At 34.0% G+C, this 19,538-nt stretch overlaps 2 protein-coding genes across 2 annotated transcripts in view; one reads left to right on the forward strand and one right to left on the reverse strand.

The window, feature by feature from the left end:
• The window catches only part of stxbp4 (syntaxin binding protein 4), a 29,128-nt gene extending 14,473 nt beyond the window's left edge, over nt 1-14,655 (reverse strand). Inside the window, exons 1-16 of the mRNA XM_052570265.1 lie at nt 14,475-14,655; nt 11,954-12,027; nt 11,694-11,789; nt 11,540-11,609; nt 11,370-11,444; nt 10,074-10,153; nt 7,888-8,017; nt 7,524-7,656; nt 5,304-5,410; nt 4,890-5,112; nt 4,722-4,800; nt 2,697-2,794; nt 1,919-2,015; nt 1,649-1,761; nt 759-848; nt 543-608 (exon numbers count right to left, since the gene is read on the reverse strand). Of these exons, the coding sequence (XP_052426225.1) occupies nt 543-608; nt 759-848; nt 1,649-1,761; nt 1,919-2,015; nt 2,697-2,794; nt 4,722-4,800; nt 4,890-5,112; nt 5,304-5,410; nt 7,524-7,656; nt 7,888-8,017; nt 10,074-10,153; nt 11,370-11,444; nt 11,540-11,609; nt 11,694-11,789; nt 11,954-12,027; nt 14,475-14,533 (1,590 nt within the window). The 5' untranslated portion in view covers nt 14,534-14,655. The remainder of the gene's footprint in view (nt 1-542; nt 609-758; nt 849-1,648; nt 1,762-1,918; nt 2,016-2,696; nt 2,795-4,721; nt 4,801-4,889; nt 5,113-5,303; nt 5,411-7,523; nt 7,657-7,887; nt 8,018-10,073; nt 10,154-11,369; nt 11,445-11,539; nt 11,610-11,693; nt 11,790-11,953; nt 12,028-14,474) is intronic.
• Nucleotides 14,656-16,160: 1,505 nt separating this feature from the next.
• LOC127969373 (cytochrome c oxidase assembly protein COX11, mitochondrial) lies at nt 16,161-19,114 on the forward strand. The gene is made up of 5 exons (XM_052571263.1): nt 16,161-16,308; nt 16,882-17,247; nt 17,340-17,495; nt 18,037-18,162; nt 18,259-19,114. Exons 2-5 carry the CDS (start codon nt 16,930-16,932, stop codon nt 18,439-18,441), a joined length of 783 nt encoding a protein of 260 aa, XP_052427223.1. The 5' UTR covers nt 16,161-16,308; nt 16,882-16,929; the 3' UTR covers nt 18,442-19,114.
• Nucleotides 19,115-19,538: the final 424 nt, after the last annotated feature.

A 19,538-nucleotide genomic window follows, 5' to 3' on the forward strand; every position in this document is an offset into this window, starting at 1 on the left:
TTTCCATTTGAGTTCTGTATAGGGTTGCTGAGAAAATGCAGTTTCAGCATTTGAACTCTACAGTGCACTTGGATCTCACCTTTAAGAGTCTAATGGCACATGTGCCCACAGCTCCACCCTGTGGCATATCTAACACATTACAGTGACATTGGAATTGAACAAAAAACTGTGGAAGTCAAACACTAAATTGTAGCAATTGTCTGGATTTAGCCAGACAGTCAATATATTCATATGTTAGACCTCCTACAGTAATTCTGAATAACTTCAAGAACCAAAAGGTGAAATCTAATAATAAATAAAAAAAATTCACTGCATGCAGAAATTGATCAAAGCTTCACATAGAAATAAAAAAAGGTGAAGAAGTGAAAAGGTGAGTAGTGTCAATAATTTTATGTTGATTCTAAAATGCACAATGATTGTGTTGATAAATAGCAGTAAGCTATGCACATGCACAGTTTGATTGCTGTAACCTGCTAAAATGGGCACCAATATGAACGTGTTCTGCGTACAGTTTGAAACAGGTTTTGGAATGAGTTGCGTACCTGTTTAACTTTTGTCAGTTCCTGCAGCATCTTATGATTAAGGCTCTCGGATTCTGCCAGCTTATCCTTTCAGAAGAGAGATCTTCGTATGAGTCAGCATCAGAGTTAACACTCATTTTGACAAATAGGATTAATAAGAGCCTCGTTTAGTAACACATGAATGCAGAATGACACTCCAGCATGTGGCGATGTTTAAAATCATTGTCATGGTGGTACCTGCATTCTCTTGAGCTCTCTCAAGGCCTCAATGTGGTCTTTTCTTAGTCGCTCCATCTCATCCAGATCGTCAGAGTCTGATAGTGAAGGCTTAGAAAATAATGGTAAATATATAATTATTCTATTAAAAACACTGAAAAATAAAACATTTGATATTTCATATATTTTTTATTTAATATATATATATATATATATATATATATATATATATATATATAGTACAGACCAAAAGTTTGGAAACATTACTATTTTTAATGTTTTTGAAAGATGTTTCTTCTGCTCATCAAGCCTGCATTTCATTGATCAAAAATACAGAAAAAACATTAATATTGTGAAATATTATTACAACTTAAAATAATAGTTTACTATTTGAATATACTTTTAAAAATTATTTATTCCTGTGATGCAAAGCTGAATTTTCAGCATCATTACTCCAGCCTTCAATGTCACATGTAAACATCCAGTCTATCACATGATCATTTAGAAATCATTCTAATATTCTGATTTATTATGAGTATTGGAAACAGTTCTGTTATCTAATATATTTGATGAATAAAAGGTTAAAAAGAACTGCATTTATTCAAAATAAAAAAATAATATAATATATATAATAATATAATAATAATTAAAAGTATAATAAATTTAAAAACAATTATTTAAAATTGTAATAATATATCACAATATTACATTTATTTCTGAATTTTTGATCAAATAAATGCAGGCTTGATGAGCAGAAGAAACTTCTTTCAAAAACATTAAATAGTAATGTTTCCAAACTTTTGGCCTGTACTCTGTATGTATATATATATATATATATATATATATATATATATATATATATATATATGCACATTATGTATGTTTGTGTGGACGTAAAAATTTGCTCTTACCGTAGGGTTTGATGGAGACTCAGTGAGATCATCTGATGTCAATCTTGCTACTTCCTGTTCTGAGTCAGATTTGGCTGGTAGTTTGAAGAGTTCCTTTGTCACTCTGTCAAAATCTTACAGAAAACAAATTCTTATTAAAATATGTATAACAATGCCTTTTTAGGAGTTAGGAGGTATAAATCAAGAATAATGTATGAGTTAGGAGAGGTTAAAAACCAATAGTACATAAACAACTATGACATAATAAAGACTGACAGAATTTTTTCTCACCTCCATAAGCCACAGTCCCTCCTGGGCTCAAACGCAGCCTTTCTCTCAGAGTCAGGACCTGAGACTCAGTAGGCTTCAATCCCTGCACCTCCAGTGCCTGTGGACAAAATAACCGCCCTTTTAGAACAATACGTTACACCAGTATAACGTGGTCACCGCTTTGCTCTCTCTCTCACACATACACACAGACACACACTCAACTGAATGTGTAAAATAATATAACAATTAATAATAATAATGCATTTCGTGTCATTTAAAAGTATTTTATGTTCAATTTAAATAAATGTATCTACTAAATACATTTTACAAATAAAACTATAAATGTGTATTTTCACCAAATTATCTAAATATTTTTTATATAAATACATACAACTGTAAAATGAGCTTTTGGAGTTAAACTCTTTCTAAAAATCGTCCATCGTCTACACTCTTTTCCATAACAACAGATCTACAGACTGTGCTGTAGTCCAGTGTGTTTTAACACAATGAAGCTATTGCACAGTCTCTATTGATTTTCCCATAATACCACGGGAGGTGTGGATATGGGATAGCACGCTAACTGCACATATTGTTCAACAGCGGGATTAACTCCCTCCACACATGATAGTAAAACCGTAAAAGATCGATATAGTACTGAGACTGATGGGTAACTAATCGTTAAAGCCCGCAGGGGGGGACGCCCAGTGTTTGACCTTGCAGTAAACACGAGATGTTTCTGTAATTCTGTATAGCGACAGAAATAGTTAGTCTCTAATTGAAAGGATGCGATTATGGAGACCTGCTCTGTTTTCTCGGGCTTGAGTTCCAAGCTGGGAGTCGAAGATAGAGGTTTCGAGGGTCTGCAGGTATTGCTGGGATTACAGGCAGCGGTTGCATCTGGACAAAAAGAGAGAGAGACAATCCAAATGAATAAAAAATAAAATCTCTTTTGCAAAACAGCTGTTTGTGATTTTGGTAGAGCACATCAAATTTTTTTTGTAAGACTCTTACATAACTCTATGAGAGTGTAATTTATTTAAGTAGATGCCTCACAGTAGTGGCTCAAAGAAGTATTTTGGTATTTAAGCCACACTTACAAATTCTAGAGTGTCTCTGCATTATATAACAAGATATCGAATGAAGAAGCATTTATTTTACAGAAATATAGAACACACTTTTCATGCAAAATGTTTCACATTTTCTGCTTGTCAGACATTAATGCAACATGTTTGTAATGAAAAATTTGTTTGCAGATGAAATACGTGCTTTCATATGTTGTATCTAATGCAAAAACAAATATATACTCTGTTCAAAAGTTTTGGAAAAATAAAACAAATTATTTTTTCAGCAAGTATGCACTGAATTGATCAAAATGACATTTATTTCAGTCAATTTTTTACACAATTTCTATTTCAAATTTTTTTTTTTTTTTTTTTTTTTTGCTTTTAACCTTGAAAGACAAGTATTGCAGTTTCCTAAAAAAAAATCAGCTTTGCCATCATGGGAAAACATTTTCATTTTAAAATATATTAAAATAGAAAACAAATATATTTTAAATTGCAATAATATTTAACAATTTTAATGTATCTGATACCTAAATGCAGTCTTGGTAACCATTATATACTTTCAATCTTACAAACTTTTATAGTGTTTTATAGTGTTATTAAGTGTCCAAAAACATCCAAATAATTGTAGGGCCTCTTCAGGTCAACAACTTAAACTCTCATTCAAATATTACACCATTATATTTGATCCCTCTTGATGGCTTTGATAATTGCTTTGTGTACAAGCAGGAATTAATATTGTTTGCATAGACTGTTTTTTTTTTCTCCATAAACCCCACCCGACCAGATGTGTGAACTAGAGAGAATGAACAATGCTTTGCTCGAAATAGTGCCAACCCTGACAAATCCTCTTATACGATGAATAATTGTGAGTGTAACTGAGCTTACAGGTTTGTGCTGTGATCTTGAGCTCACTATCTCATCATTAATTGTTCATTGATTCGTTATCTGCATATTTGTTTATCTTTTGGCGGGAATTTATTCCCCCTACAATAGTTTCTTGGAAATTCAAAGCCATTTTAGAGTAATATCAGACAGTCTGGGTGGGGTTTATAGAAAAAATAAAACTGCTTGAGTAAACAATATTATTTCTTGCTTTTAAACAAAGCATTTACCCAAGCCATTATAAGAGATCAAAGTTTAAATTGTTCATGCAAATTGGCCCCAGAAACAACACTTAAGTAATAATTAATTTTTCTTCATTTCACATTTCATGGTCCTCGTTTAGTACAGCTGGTGTTTAAAGCTGTTGTAAATCGCAGCTCAGAGGAGCTTTATTAAAGGTGCTCCTCAATGAAATGAAACCCTGTCCTGAACCGAGTTCAGTATCCTCAATTTCACCTGGAGTTATGTGTCATGTTGATGGTAATATCCATTTTCAAAACCATGCCAGCTGGATTATCTTGAGTTACAAACAAAGCATCTCATCACCAGCACACGTCTGCTGAACAAGTAGCTTAATCCAGGTTATGCCAAAAAGTGAAATGTGATTTGAATTTGTGAGTCCAACTGTAACGCATATAAAACAGCTGCACATGTATTAAATGCAACAAAAGAAGCCTTCTCACCAAAGCCAATTTATGCAGCAATAGGATGCATACTGTACAGTATATGAAATAATGCATGACTTTCTTCAAACCAATGTATTTTAATGCTTTTCTTTTCCCTCATGTATTTTTAAACCTTTACTATACGCTCTCAATAGAGTTTGTATGGAACTTCTATGGGATTCCTATAAAGGGAATACAGCTTTGCAGTACCAGAGTTGGCCACTGTGGTGCAGGCACTCTCAGGTGAGGACACGGGGGTGAGATTAGGCTTTGCTGTTGCTGGTCGTACCTGTAGGAAAGAAGTCTTTAAGAAAACTTAAACCACACTCTTTAAAGATAGAACAGTTACTGCATTAATTAATGTGTCTTTAATCTCACCTTAGTAAGTTCTACAGAAGGCAATGTCTCACTTCCGGAGTTGGGGCTGTTGGCTATTTTAGGAACGAGACCTCCAGGCAGAGTTGATCCCCCCAACCCTGCGGGCCTAAGTTGGTGGCCTGAACTGCAGGGAGGCTGAAGGGAGATGGGGCTGTGGGGTCCACTGCTGGAGCCTGACGAAGACCTTCGTCTGATAAATGCTATTTCTACTGTGGGGTCTGGTCTGTTGGGCAAAATAGTGACATTTGTAAATATCCGATTTTACACTCTGTCCCCATCCATCTGCATTTGTCTAAGATGCAAGCAAAGACTCATAAAATACCAAGCATATTTACATTATGTTATTATCATTCTGGAAAGGTTGTTTTGACGGTTTGTTCATACATATATGTATATATATATTTGAGATTTAACCTGAGTTTTGTTCGAGTAAGTATGATTTTGGCTTCTTCATGTGTTACTCCAATGAGTGACTCCTTATTGATGGATATGAGCTGGTCCCCAGCCTTTAGTCTCCCATCCTAGAGTCAAAAGAAAAACATTTCATGTCACCTTAATGGACTTCACATAATTTCACTTTAATTTACTTCAACAAAATGTTGAAAAATACGATAGAAGCAGTAATACAGGTGCATCTCGATAAATTAGAATGTTGTGGAAAGGTTAATTTATTTCAGTAATTCAACTCAAATTGCGAAACTTGTGTATTAAATAAATTCAATGCACAAAAACTGAAGTAGTTTAGTATTGACTCACATTGAACAAAAAACAATTTTTTGTGAATTGTTGGCCTTCTGGAAAGTATGTTAATTTACTGTACATGTACTCAATACTTGGTAGGGGCTCCTTTTGCTTTAATTACTGCCTCAATTGGAGGTGATCAGTTTGTGGCACTGCTGAGGTGTTATGGAAGCCCAGGTTTCTTTGACAGTTGCCTTCAGCTCATCTGCATTTTTTGGTCTCTTGTTTGTCATTTTCCTCTTTACAATACCCCATAGATTCTCTATGGGTTTCAGGTCTGGTGAGTTTACTGGCCAGTCAAGCACACCAACACCATGGTCATTTAACCAACTTTTGGTGCTTTTGGCAGTGTGGGCAGGTGCCTAATCCTGCTGGAAAATGAAATCAGCATCTTCAAAAAGCTGGTCAGCAGAAGGAAGCATGAAGTGCTCCAAAATTCCTTAGTAAATGGGTGCAGTGACTTTGGTTTTTAAAAAACACAATGGACCAACACCAGCAGATGACATTGCACCCCAAATCATCACAGACTGTAGAAACTTAACACTGGACTTCTGAGCTTCTCCACCCTTCCTCCAGACTCTAGGACCTTGGTTTCCAAATGAAATACAAAACTTGCTCTCATCTGAAAAGAGGACTTTGGACCACTGGGAAACAGTCCAGTTCTTCTTCTCCTTAGCTCAGGTAAGACGCCTCTGACGTTGTCTGTGGTTCAGGAGTGGCTTAACAAGAGGAATACGACAACTGTAGCCAAATTACTTGAAACGTCTGTATGCCTTGACCCCAGCCTCAGTCCATTTCTTGTGATGTTCACTCAAATTCTTGAATTGATTTTGCTTGACAATCCTCATAAGGATAAGGTTCTCTCGGTTGGTTGTGAATCTTCTTCTTCCACACTTTTTCCTTCCGCTCAACTTTCTGTTAACATGCTTGGATACAGCACTCTGTGAATAGCCAGCTTCTTTGACAATGAATGTTTGTGGCTTACCCTCCTTGTGAAGGGTGTCAATGATTGACTTCTGGACAACTGTCAGATCAGCAGTCTTCCCCATGATCGTGTAGCCTAGTGAACCAGACTGAGAGACCATTTTGAAGGCTCAGGAAACCTTTGCAGGTGTTTTGAGTTGATTAGCTGATTGACATGTCACCATATTCTAATTTGTTGATATAGTGAATTGGTGGGTTTTTGTTAAATGTGAGCCAAAATCATCAAAATTAAAAGAACCAAAGACTTAAACTACTTCAGTCTGTGTGCTCTGAATTTATTTAATACAGGAGTTTTACAATTTGAGTTGAATTACTGAAATTATGATGCACCTGTATTGTGTAATAATTTTACAATTTAAAATAACTATTTTCCATTTTATTATATTTAAAATGTAATTTATTGCTATGATGGCAAACATACATTTTCAGCAGCCATTATTCCAGCTCTCAGCGTAACATCGCATCCATAATAATATGCTGATATAGTAGTCAAGAAACACTTCTTATTGTTATTAGTGTTGAAAACCAAGCTGCTTAATATTTTTTATAGAAACCATTATTTTTTTTAAAGATTAATTAATGAATAAAAAGTTCAAAAGAACAACATTTATTAACTTTTAAATAGAAGTGTATTTTACTGTACTTGACCTCACTTTAATTTATCTCCCTTAACATAATCTACTTCACTTTGACTCACTAACTTAATTCACAAACTACTAGGCTTTCACTAACGAAGAATCAGCACTAAAAAAAAAAAAAATGTTTATCTACAAATTATTAATTAATTTTTTAAGTCAATAACCAGTTTGTCTTTCTAAACTCAGAAACATGATTGTACATTTTAATCTGAACTAAAAAAAAATGCATTCAAATTTTACAATTTTACAAAAGTAGATAATAAAAAAATACCTTTTGGCAATCACCTCCTTGTATTATTTCCTGAACGTACACCATTGGCCCCTCTGCACGGTTAGCTCCACCCCTGATGACCAAGCCTAATCCAGTCCCTTTGGCAACACATATCAACTGAATCATACAGTCTCTGTGGAAAGAGAGGTAAACATAAGGGCTTGGATCAACAGCAGAAACAGCGATGTATCTTTTACTCGGGCTATGTCAGATGTTTTCAGGCTCAGACCTTTCAATCAGAAAACTATTAGCAGCAACAGTGTTAGAAAGTTGCTAGGTTCTGTCATTTGTTTATGTAGAATCATTATTTGAAGTATATACAAAAGAATCAAAGCAGCATTGGATAAAATCATCTGGTTCTCACGTGCAGACTTGTGGAGGTGGGGAGGTAATGCAGGCAGTGGTGTATACTGGGTTTGGATCTTTAGGGCTTAGAAGCAAAGGACTGGTTGATCTGGAAGATGAGGAGGAGGAGGCAGTGTCTGTGATCTTTCCTGAAGACAAGAGATTTGGTTATTAATACATTCAATTACTTTACTATTGGTATATTGGTCACAAATGTTGGAGTTCCTCAAGGCTACGTAAGCACCCCCCTGCTTTTTACAAATGAAAGTATTACCACATTTTCCGATGGTACAGCTATACTCAGTTTGCTGGCAAAGAATTCAGATGTTGGTATGTATAAATTAGAGATAAAAGGGATTGTGCGGTGGTGTGAGGACCACAACTTGATGTTAAATGTTACAAAAAACTAAATAAATTATGGTAGCACTTTATTTTACAGTCCTGTTCCCCATGTACATACTATGTACTTATTATAGTAATTACAATAACTATGTAATAACTAGGTACTAACCCTGAACCTACCCCTAAACCTAACACTTACCGATGTAGTTACCTTGTATTACCAGAACTTTCTTAGATAAATACACTGTAAGTACACTATAAGTACATGTAAATACACATACTGTAAAATAAAGGACAACTGAAATTATCTTTGACCCAAGGTTGGTTGGGTGACCATAGACCAATTTTAGTTAATGAGGGAGAATTTGAGTTTGTAACAACTTATTATTAACTTAAATTAATTGATAAGTATTTAGGTATTTACATTGATTCTCAGCTGCAATAGAGTCATCAAGTGGATTGTGTTTGTACACAAGCTAGTCAGTGGCTGAATTTTGTGCGAAGGGTCAAGTTTTATGCGGTTGACGAAAGTATCATGTTATTGTTTTACTGATCAGCTATTGAAGCTATAATATGGTTTGGCAATTTGACTGTTAAAGGACTACACCCCAAAATAAAAATTGTGTAATTAATCACCAAACTTCCATGTCGTTCCAAGCCCATAAATGCTTAGTTTGTCTTCAAAACACAGTTTAAGATATTTTGGATGAAAACTGGGAGGCTTGCGACTGTCCAACTGACTGTCAAGTAAATTGCACTTTCAAGGTCCAGAAAAGTATGAAAGACACATCACCTCTATGGTGTTGGGGAGAGACACAGAGACAAATTGTTGAATAAAGACATTATTTTTGTTTTCTTCACGTAGAAAAAGTATGTTAAGAAAACAATATCTGTGTTGAAAATGTACTCTTGTCATATTCAGATTTGAACCTCTGATGGCAGGTGAACTATTCTGACGATGTATATAATACTTTTCTGGACCTTCACAATGACATTTACTTGGAAGTCAATGGGACAGTCACAAGCTTCACAGTTTTCATCCAAAATATCTTAAATTGTGTTCTGAAGACGAACAAAGCTTTTACCGGTTTGAAGCAACATGCGGTTAAGTGTTTGATGACAAAATTTTATTTTGGGGTGGAGTATCCCTTTAAACTTAGATCACAACTTCAAAATGTGGTTAGAAGAGCTCGAAAAATAATTGGTATGCTCTCCCCACTTTCTCCTCAGGACATTTTTGAGAGGTTTGTTAGGAAGCAGAGTCTTTAAATTATTGGTGACCCAAGTAATATTCTCCACAAGGAGTATGAGCTGATGCCCTCAGGCAAGAGATATAGGGTACCAAATTGTAAGATGAATACTGTAGGTAATTTTTTTCTCTAATTACATTATTTATATAAAAAAAGTTAATAAAAAAAAAGTTAATTCAATTGTTGTGTGGGTGAGGGTAAACTTAATTGTGCTGTTTAATATTTTTGTGTAAATTTTGTGTTGTATTAATATTTTTTGTTTTTGTTAGTTTTTACTGTCACATGTGAATTTAATGCATTACTGCTAAACAAAAATAATAATTTCTTTACAAAATTTGACTTTCCCCTAACTTTTTAAAAGGTAGTGTATACACATACAGTAAATATTTTAAAATCTGTTATGATGCATGCTTGATGTAGAAATAGCTCTTCATGTAGGACTCGATGCTAGAAATGGCTTTTTATGTAGAAAATGATGTTATGGAGGACCCAAACCAAATCTTTTTTTCTAAGCTGGCACATTGTAGGCTATTTTTGTCATTTGCTGCAAGTTCTCAGACATTAGTCATTCACTCCTGAAATTCAGTAAAATGATCGATGTAGTGGAAATTACCTGTGGAAATAGAGATGTCTGATCCAGAACTGGTACTACTGCTGGAGCCATATTTTTCCATTAACTCAGCAAATTCCCTCCTAATTATAAACATATAAAAAACACATGCAAAATCAGTAATATATAAACTCACATTTTCTGGAGACATAATTTTCCAGTGCTTCAAAATAAGAGGGCTTTTGTACACACTAACTCTTTCTTATTAGTTTCTGTCTGTGTTGTATTCGAAGAATAAACATTATGTGGATTTTCCATTCTTTAAAATCAAGCATTACATAAGTATGAACAAACTTGTTCTTATAGGACGTGCTGGAGAATATTATCCTTCTTAGTTTTTAAATTACACACACAAAAAAATTAACACACACAAAAAAACATCTCCCATTAAATGCAACTTCCTCATTAGTCCTAAAAGAAGCTTAGAAGCAATTAATTAGATTACGGAAGTCATCACAGATAAATTGGCTTCAAAGTTAATGGCCAGACTGTTTCCAAGCCAGAAATGCGATCTAGGCAGTAATCTTTAAATTTGTATTATGTTTTCAAAATCTGTGTACTGTTCTGAAACAGTTTGTTTCAGGTGACTGATTGTCCATTAATTATGAAGGTAATCCTTTTACAATGTTACAGATTAAAACCTAGCCTCAGCTGGTTTAACTCAGGACACATATGACAGACTTGCGGCCCAAATACGTCAACGGCTGTTCAGTCGGGAGAACAAAAGTGCTCATCAGGAAGTCACTGAGACCAGCAAAATGCCAGTTTGATTTAAACAAAGACAGACAGGAAGAACTTGACAACTGCCCAAAACCGAGACCTCTGGCTAAGCAGACAATGCCAAAACAAAACAAAAAAAGGCTCTGCATGCATCCCCCAAAAATAATTTAGCATGGCTTCATGTTACTCTATAGATCGAGATTTTAAAATACTCATGTTTGGAGTTCATATATAAAAAATAAAATAAATAACTGAATAATATTCATAAAAAATTCAATAAATCAGTGCTAGAAAAATAGCATCAAGGCCAAAATTCTCAATAAAGTGCTTAAGACTTTAATGTACTTAAGTGTATTAAGACTATTTTTAGATTTTAAAAAAATCAAGACGCTCATCAGTACTCATCCATTTATAGGATTAAGTATATAATGTTCAACAGTATGCATTCTGTACTTGGCAAGCAATGTTTCCTGTCTCTGTATAATTAAAATCTTCGGACTCAAAACTAATTGAATAAAAACAATAGAATCTATTCCTGTAAAAAAATGTAAATGTCACAATTCATAAAAGTCAATTTACCTGGAAGAGTCATCACGTACTATCAGTAAAGACATGTGATTTGAAGCTGATGCCATGCGAAGAACCTCCACTGCCCTAATATCAAACAGATTTCTTAGATTAGCTGTTTGACTACACTTTAGGCATCTTCTGTTGTAATACAGATTTATAACCAATCCAGAATACATTACTTTTCATTTGTAACACCTCCTAAATTCATGTTGTTGACATCTAAAATGAGGTCCCCAGCTCTAAGACGCCCTGAAAGACAAAAAAGTCTGTCACCCATCATTCCCAGAATCTAAGTAGAAACATTCAGTGGAGATTTTGGGAGAGAGAACATACCGTCCTGTGCCGCCATACCACCTGGCAAAATTCGTTTAATGAAAATACCGAACTCTTCACCGCTCTGCTCCCTGTAGCCACCAATAATCTTCACGCCTGTCAAATTGAGAACAAGATTTTTGGGATTAATTTTTCATATGGGGGTGAGAGAACAAAGTAAATCAAATTGTGCACCGAATGCCTTGGAAAAATAAAGCAGAGTAAAGCAGTTTTCTAGGAATATTATTATAAACTGTAAGAAACTGTGCTTTGGTTCTTACCAAGTCCTTTTTTACAGTCTGTAAACTCTATTCTCTCCACAGCACGGTTGATGCCATGGGGCCCCATTATTGTCCTGCAAAAAAAGAGAGATTCCTTTAAATGTTAGTACAAGAGATATTATCATAAAAACAAGATTTTCAGAGAAATGTTCCTGACTGTTTTTAAAAATACAGATTATCGAATGGATGGTAATAATGCGGTTGACCCTCAGAGGCATGAATGATTAAATCCTAAAGGAAAGAAAATAATAATCTTTTCCCCACTAAATATTGCATATTGAGAGAGTTGCACATCTGTCCATTATAACAGAAGAAAATGGCAAATATTATAAAAAAAATACAAACATGTAAAGGGGACATGAATATGGAATAAAGTAAAAATACCAGTGTGAATTTGGACGTAAAATTAGACCTGAATGGTTTTAAAAGGCTTTCAAATATCTGTACTGTAATGGACACAGTCTTCATAATATAGAAATATTGGAATATATGAATTTAAAGTAAGCTAAAAAGAAAATCAGGGTTTTTAATTATAGTAAACAGAACGGCGGTTGAAGTAATAGCCCATTATCAGGCAAAATAAAAACAAACTGGCAAAATAAAAAAAGTAGGTTAATGTGCGTGGGTTTACATACAAATCCCTTAAACATGTAGATAAACACTGAAAATGCCAAATGATAAATCCTTTATAGAAAGAGGGTATGTATCAAAGCCAACGATGGCCTGTCCTCTATTGCATTTAATCCCTGTAACAGACTGAAGGCAACAGAATGTATTGTATTGCCTTTAACTAGGACATTGAGTAAAATGTAGTTTTTATACTACAAATATCATCACATATTTTCATATTTTCTTATTTATTTAATCTATCTTTCACCCACTAAAATTTACTTTAAATGCTTTCCTTTGTAGGCAATATACAACGCTGCATATGTAGAATTTTAAAAAGCAATTAAAAAAGCAAAACTGATATATAATGTTCACTTCTGATTCATTTTAAATTTGCATCTGACTTTATCAAAACCTAGCAAACAGATGTTATTTAAGCTTTATCTGTCTGTTTGACAAAGAAGTAGGCATGCACTTTTGAAAAGGCGATTGTTGTTCAGTATAGCAATGGTGGGTTTGTCTGAGGTCAGTCTGTCGCATGTGAAAACACAGATTTAAAAAAAGAAAATGTTCTCAGAAATAGAAAAAATTAAAACTGCAGAAACATTTATGCAAACCCTATCAAAGAAAATAACTTCAAAGAGTGTACTTGTACATTGTGTACAATATTTAGAAGATCTACTGTAAGCATGTGAAATGCATTGCCTTTATTCTCCAAACGTACAGTATGTACTGTTTTATGAAAGATACATGTTATCAAGTTGACATTTTGTTTATAATCAGATCAGGGAAAGTATGTTTTTAAACTGCTAAAATCACGTCAACAATTATTTTACATTTACATTATTTTACATTACAAGATGATATGATATAAAATGAAAAAATGAAAAAAAATATATATTCTGTAATTGTGTCAAAGTATGTCATTATATATATACTGTACTAAACTAAAAATAAGCCATGTTAAGTGGAAACAAACACATGCATTAGCTTAAGACTCAACAGTGTTCATGGAACAGATGATGATTCAACTCTGGACTTTTTTGTTCTCAAACTAAACTGCTGTTTTCGTTTTGTTGAGTTCATGTGACGGTCAGCGCGAACTGAACAGGATGACAAGGACAAACGCTTGCGCTCCTTACCTAGTGATTTCCATCTCTGCAATTAGTGTTCTTTGTAATCTCCTGCTCTACACTGTAAACAATGCACTTTAATCTCCGTCACATTAAGAGCGACAAAGAGAATTAGAATTACTGTACGTTCAGTATAATAACATGATCTGTCTTTTACTTCAGCAGGCATGTCATGGTTACAACACATTTATTTCCATCAAATCTAGCCCTCCTATCACGAGTATTTTGTCCTACAAAATGCATACATCATAAAGCATTACGGGAAATAAAAGGATTTGTCTTCAACGAGTCACCCTGAAACAAAGAGAGCTCAGATGCAGTGCGTGAGATTGTGTTACAAAAGATCCAGCATTAAACTGATCACTTAATTCTACCTAATCTGTAAGCCGTGTAAGGATATGCACTCAAGTGACTACAGCGAAACTACGCAGGCATCCCCCAAGGGTGCATCCTGTCTGGCTTGATCTAGCTTTCCACTTCCTACTGGTTCGTCCCCAAGACAATGATAATGAACTCTAAAGGATTCTCTGTTGCGTCCGAAAACTATTTTATCTGCATTATTAGAGCATCACAAATGATTAAATAGAAATATGCTGAAATGTTCGAAGGCAGCTGTAACCTCCATGCCAAACACATTTACACGAGCAGAAACATTAAGGCAACCACACAAGTGCAGCAAATAAGGCAATGATAGACATCAAATAAGCTTAAAAAGCATTAGTATTTGCTTAATCTAAAGTCACTCAGCCAGATAACAAGCAGATAATGGCATTTCCTACCAGTAGAGGAGTGATAGCCCGTCAAAGTGTTCTGTCTCCACTTGTGGAAGCAGTGCCATCGCAGGTCTACTGATGATGTATTGTAAAGTCTACGGTATCACTGGGTTGGGGAGAACGACGGTTCAAATCAGGTCAGTCTTGATGACCGAGAGACAGCAGTCTACCCAGACAGTAACAGACACACTCCTACCTATCCACTAATCTCTCCTGATACCCCGCAGTCACATGGTCCGCCTCACCTCTCTCTGCGCTGTCACAGCTGATGATGATTCTGCCTCTCTGGAGGCAGGAAAGCTCAGTACTTGACACCTGGCTGTGATGTGGAACGAGGGGACGGGTGTCTGACTGCATAATTTCTGATGCAGGAACACTGGATCAACAGTCCGGTCTATTGAAAACTGAAAAGATAATTAAGAAACATAAATTAGCTTTGTCCACATAAAAAACAACAACTACAGTTTATGTATATATATATATTTAAAAAATAGAAATAGAATCAGATAGAAATTCATTAAAAGTGTCTAAAATTAAGAATGAAGAAGAAAATATATATATTTTACCTCTTACAAATTTCCATTTTAATGTAAGGTCACCGAGGACAGTTTCAGCTTAAAATACATACAGAAAAAAAAACAAGACACACAGCCTATAAATAAAACAACATTTTTTAAATATTATAATCTTTTAACCCTTAATGGCTGTTTATCCTTGAATGCCACCACAGGCGAAATAAGGTGAAATGCTGAGGCATGATGATGATTACTGCGATTACTCATGACTAGAAAACGGATCATTTTAACATTTTGTTTATATATATATATATATATATATATATATATATATATATATATAATAATAGTTTATATATATATATATATATATATATATATATATATATATACTATTATGTCAAACGTTTTTACCTTAAATTTACCTCAAACATCTTTACCTTTGTCATTTAAATGTATTACCTCAATAAATCAGATATAATGACATTAGCTAAGTTCACAAAGGCCAGTGTTACATTCATAAATGCATAACATGTTTTCTTTTTTTCATATAACCAACCAGAAGCAAAATATTGAAAGTATGTTTTTTTAAATGATTTTTTTTCTCTAAAACGTTTTAGTTACATAAAGTGTGTGTAATATTTTAGCCAATTAACCAATAACCATTCGCAACAAATAAAACATAAACTTTGAAGTAATGCTGTCAAATAATTACATACATATACACACATATTCTTAACTTAACTATATAAATGGGTGCGTACAGTCTATGATTTATATATAAATAATAAATATACACAGGACACACACATATATTAAACACAAGCTTTTATTTTGGATGCGATTAATCACGATTAATCATTTTACAGTCCTACATTTAAAACGAGATAACTTTTTTAAACTATGCATGCTTTGATCCCTCAACATGTATATAGTTAAGTTAAGGTAAATAATACGTTTTTACTTAATTTTATTTTATATCCATGTTGTTGACCGCGAACATGACACTTTTTGATAAGAGATAATAAAACTTATTGAACTTTAACCATAGTTAACTTGATTGAATTGGTAACATAAGAATAATTATTATAATGTGTAATATCGTTTATGTGGTAATCAAATTTGTTTCTCTCTCTCAGCAACAAGCACTGACTGTACCTCAATCTACAGTAGGTCCGTTTCCGCAGCAAAACCGGAACTGTAGCAGTAGTGATTGGCACCCGGGGAACTTGTATCTGTTGCACCATTATTTTCCTGTTGTACTTGACGTTTTGTAACATGTTGCTGAAGGGTGTACGTGCACATACCCGCATTATTTGAGTCAGGTAATGCTTCAGCATCTTCTGTATGAAATGCTTGTGGTTGTCATATTAATTATATATTTGGTCACGGGGTCACCATATATGATATATGTTCACAACAATGTAAATAGCTTGATAGCCGGTAACGTTAGATGAACACGTTAGTTAGCTTGCACTATTCTGTATGATTTACAGTAAGTTGAACAGTAACAGGACTTTATACTCTGCGTTATGGGTTGGTTTACGTTGTCTTATCATTTAAGAAAAGTACTTTATTGTTTATGTTGACTATACAACTTTATGCTTATCAATTATTGTAGTAGCACATAAAATATGCAATATGCTGATTTGGTGCTCAATATTATTATCAGCTCTGCTTAATTAGATTCCCAGGACTTCTTGATTAATAGAAAGTTACAGTAAAAAATCTTTATATGAAATACTTGACTGATTTTCATCAGTAAACCGTTTCTTCAGTCTGGGTACTAGCTTAGGCCTTTTTTTAGTTGTTGACTGATCATACAGACTGTGTAATATAATCCATCACTCACTCATTTTATTTTAGTGATCATGTCTGTCTCTGTTTTGGGTTTTTAGGTGAAACATACCTGTCTTGTGGGGCATTTCACTTATAACTCTAGGATTATGCTATTACCATTCCTTCTCCGTGGGTGCACTGCAATGCACTATGTACAGCAAGCGCTTTCTAGCACTCGGCTATGCATCAATTGTTGCAACATCAGAGGAGTAGCCACTTCCAGTGGCCACCTCTTACTCCGGAGGACCCCACAACGATTTCTCAACCAGTCACGAGGAGCTAAAACTCACAAAAGGAAACAGCAGAACCAAGAAGATGACTGGAAGAAAAGGAACAAGACCGTCCTCACATATATCGCAGCTGCTGGAGTGGGAATGATTGGCTTGTCATATGCCGCTGTTCCACTTTACAGACTGTACTGTCAAGTCAGTATTACACTGATGATAATAAACTAAATAAAAGTAATTTTTTTGTGGATTTATAGAATAACAATAACATGTTCCTTTTCTTTCGTCAGGCAACAGGGCTGGGAGGCACAGCAGTAGCAGGACATAACACAGATCAAGTGGAGACGATGAAGCCAGTCAGGGAACGCATTATTAAAGTGACCTTCAATGCAGACACACACGCCAGCATGCAGTGGAACTTCCGTCCGCAGCAGTCAGAGATTTACGTAAGATTACTTTTTATGTGATCAACTCTTTGTTCAGTTTTTAATATGATATTTAGCACCACAACTATTTTAAACAGTAATAATAATAATAAATGTTTCTTGAGCAGAAAGTTTGCATATTAGAATTATTCTTGAATTATGCGACTGAGGACTGGACTAATGGATGCAGATAATTCAGCTTTTCATCTCAGCAATAATTACATTTTCAAAATATATTAAAATAGAATAACCTATTTTAGATTGTAATAATATTTAACAATATTTTTTTATTAAATAAATGTAATTAAAACATCTTAATTATTCCAAACATATACATGTAGGTGTGTATATATATATTAAATAAATTCCAGTAACCATAAAAGAGGATTGTAAAGGCAATATTATATTTTGATTATAAATCTGATTCTTTTCTGCCACTACTAAATATTTTGAATTGTAGCATAAATTGTCATTTTAAAACACTAATTTTAAGAATGAATGTTCAAATAGATGAAGATGAAGACTATCCATATTGATCCTCCTATGTTTGAACGTTTCCCAGCTTGTGCCAGGAGAAACTGCTCTGGCCTTTTATAAGGCACGGAATCCCACAGACAAACCAGTGATAGGCATTTCTACCTACAATGTTGTACCTTTTGAGGCTGGACAATATTTTAATAAGATACAGGTAAATACACATTTAAGCTCACTAAAAAGATGCTAAATTCAAAATAGTGTGCTAAGATTAGTGTACTAATATACTGCTCCTTCCTTTCCCCAATAGTGTTTCTGTTTTGAGGAACAGAGGTTAAATCCACACGAGGAAGTAGACATGCCTGTTTTCTTCTACATTGATCCAGAGTTTGATGATGACCCGAGGATGGCACGAGTTGATACTATTACACTCTCATATACCTTTTTTGAAGCCAAGGAAGGACAGCAGTTGCCCCTCCCTGGGTATAGCTAATTATTTATTATTCAGAGAATTTTCATCAGAATTATCTTCAGGGGAGTGTGTTCAGTAATCATTTTGGTAATGATTACTGTATATGTTGTCACATTTCACTTCTATGTCTGTATAGACTGAATCAAATATAAAAACTGAACGGTAATGAAGACTGATCATCCGTCTGTGAATTCTGTTTGAGATAATTAATTATAATTCACTGTTTTTAATACACCATAAGATAAAAATTATTTTGATATCAAACAACTGATCTGTGTATGCAAAATTTGTGAAAATGTGTAAACATTTTTGAGAATGGTCAGAAATGAGCTGCTTTTTTGGCTTACTTCAGAACACTAGATGGCAGCATTTGTGCATTTTTTTTATCGTCCTTTGATGTAAAACATAATTATAAAACTTAGCAATTGCAATGGCGTTTTTTGTGTAATAATTAATATTACATGACAGGTAATGTTGCATCATACTAGAACATTATTCTGTGCTTGCATATTTGGATATCATACACCTATAGCAGATATATTATTTATAACACATGCTCAGATGCTGTCAGTGGTACTCAAGTGAGTAATATTGCACTAGACTCAAACATGTTTCTTCAGATTGGATTATACATAATCAAACAGACACAAGTCACGACAGAAATGAGATCTTAAAATAAAGATACTAAACGATATTGGAGTACTCATTATTAATCACAAGGAATGAGATCCTGAAAATATTAATTATATATTCATGTAGAGAGATTCTACATATGTTGTATAATTGCATAATATGGTTTGATCATAAAATATACAATTTAAAAACATTTTTAATTAACTAATTTGTTCTTCTAAATATTGATCTGTAAAACATTATATAATGAAGTTTTGCTAGTGAATGGTTTTAATAAAAGTTATAATAGTGTTAAACTCTGGCTGGATTGGCTTTGTATAGGTTAAAAGCCCAGCAGATTAAAAAAAAAAAATACAAGGGACAGTAATGTTGCAAAGTAACAAACCCATTTTAATGATTTTGATAGCTTTTTTATTCTGATACTAGAATATAGCTTCAGAGTACTTCAGCGATTTTAAAAGGAGAAAATATAAATTATAATAACC

This window comes from Carassius gibelio, chromosome B12 (genome assembly GCF_023724105.1).
Source record: "Carassius gibelio isolate Cgi1373 ecotype wild population from Czech Republic chromosome B12, carGib1.2-hapl.c, whole genome shotgun sequence".
NCBI lineage: Eukaryota > Metazoa > Chordata > Actinopteri > Cypriniformes > Cyprinidae > Carassius > Carassius gibelio.

Excerpts from the sequence above, each read along its gene's own strand:
- LOC127969373 (XM_052571263.1), top strand. The coding sequence starts at position 16,930 with ATGCTATTACCATTCCTTCTCCGTGGGTGCACTGCAATGCACTATGTA. Across the intron at positions 17,496-18,036 it reads CGCAGCAGTCAGAGATTTAC|CTTGTGCCAGGAGAAACTGC; the intron begins GTAAGATTACTT and ends AACGTTTCCCAG. Across the intron at positions 18,163-18,258 it reads AATATTTTAATAAGATACAG|TGTTTCTGTTTTGAGGAACA; the intron begins GTAAATACACAT and ends TTTCCCCAATAG.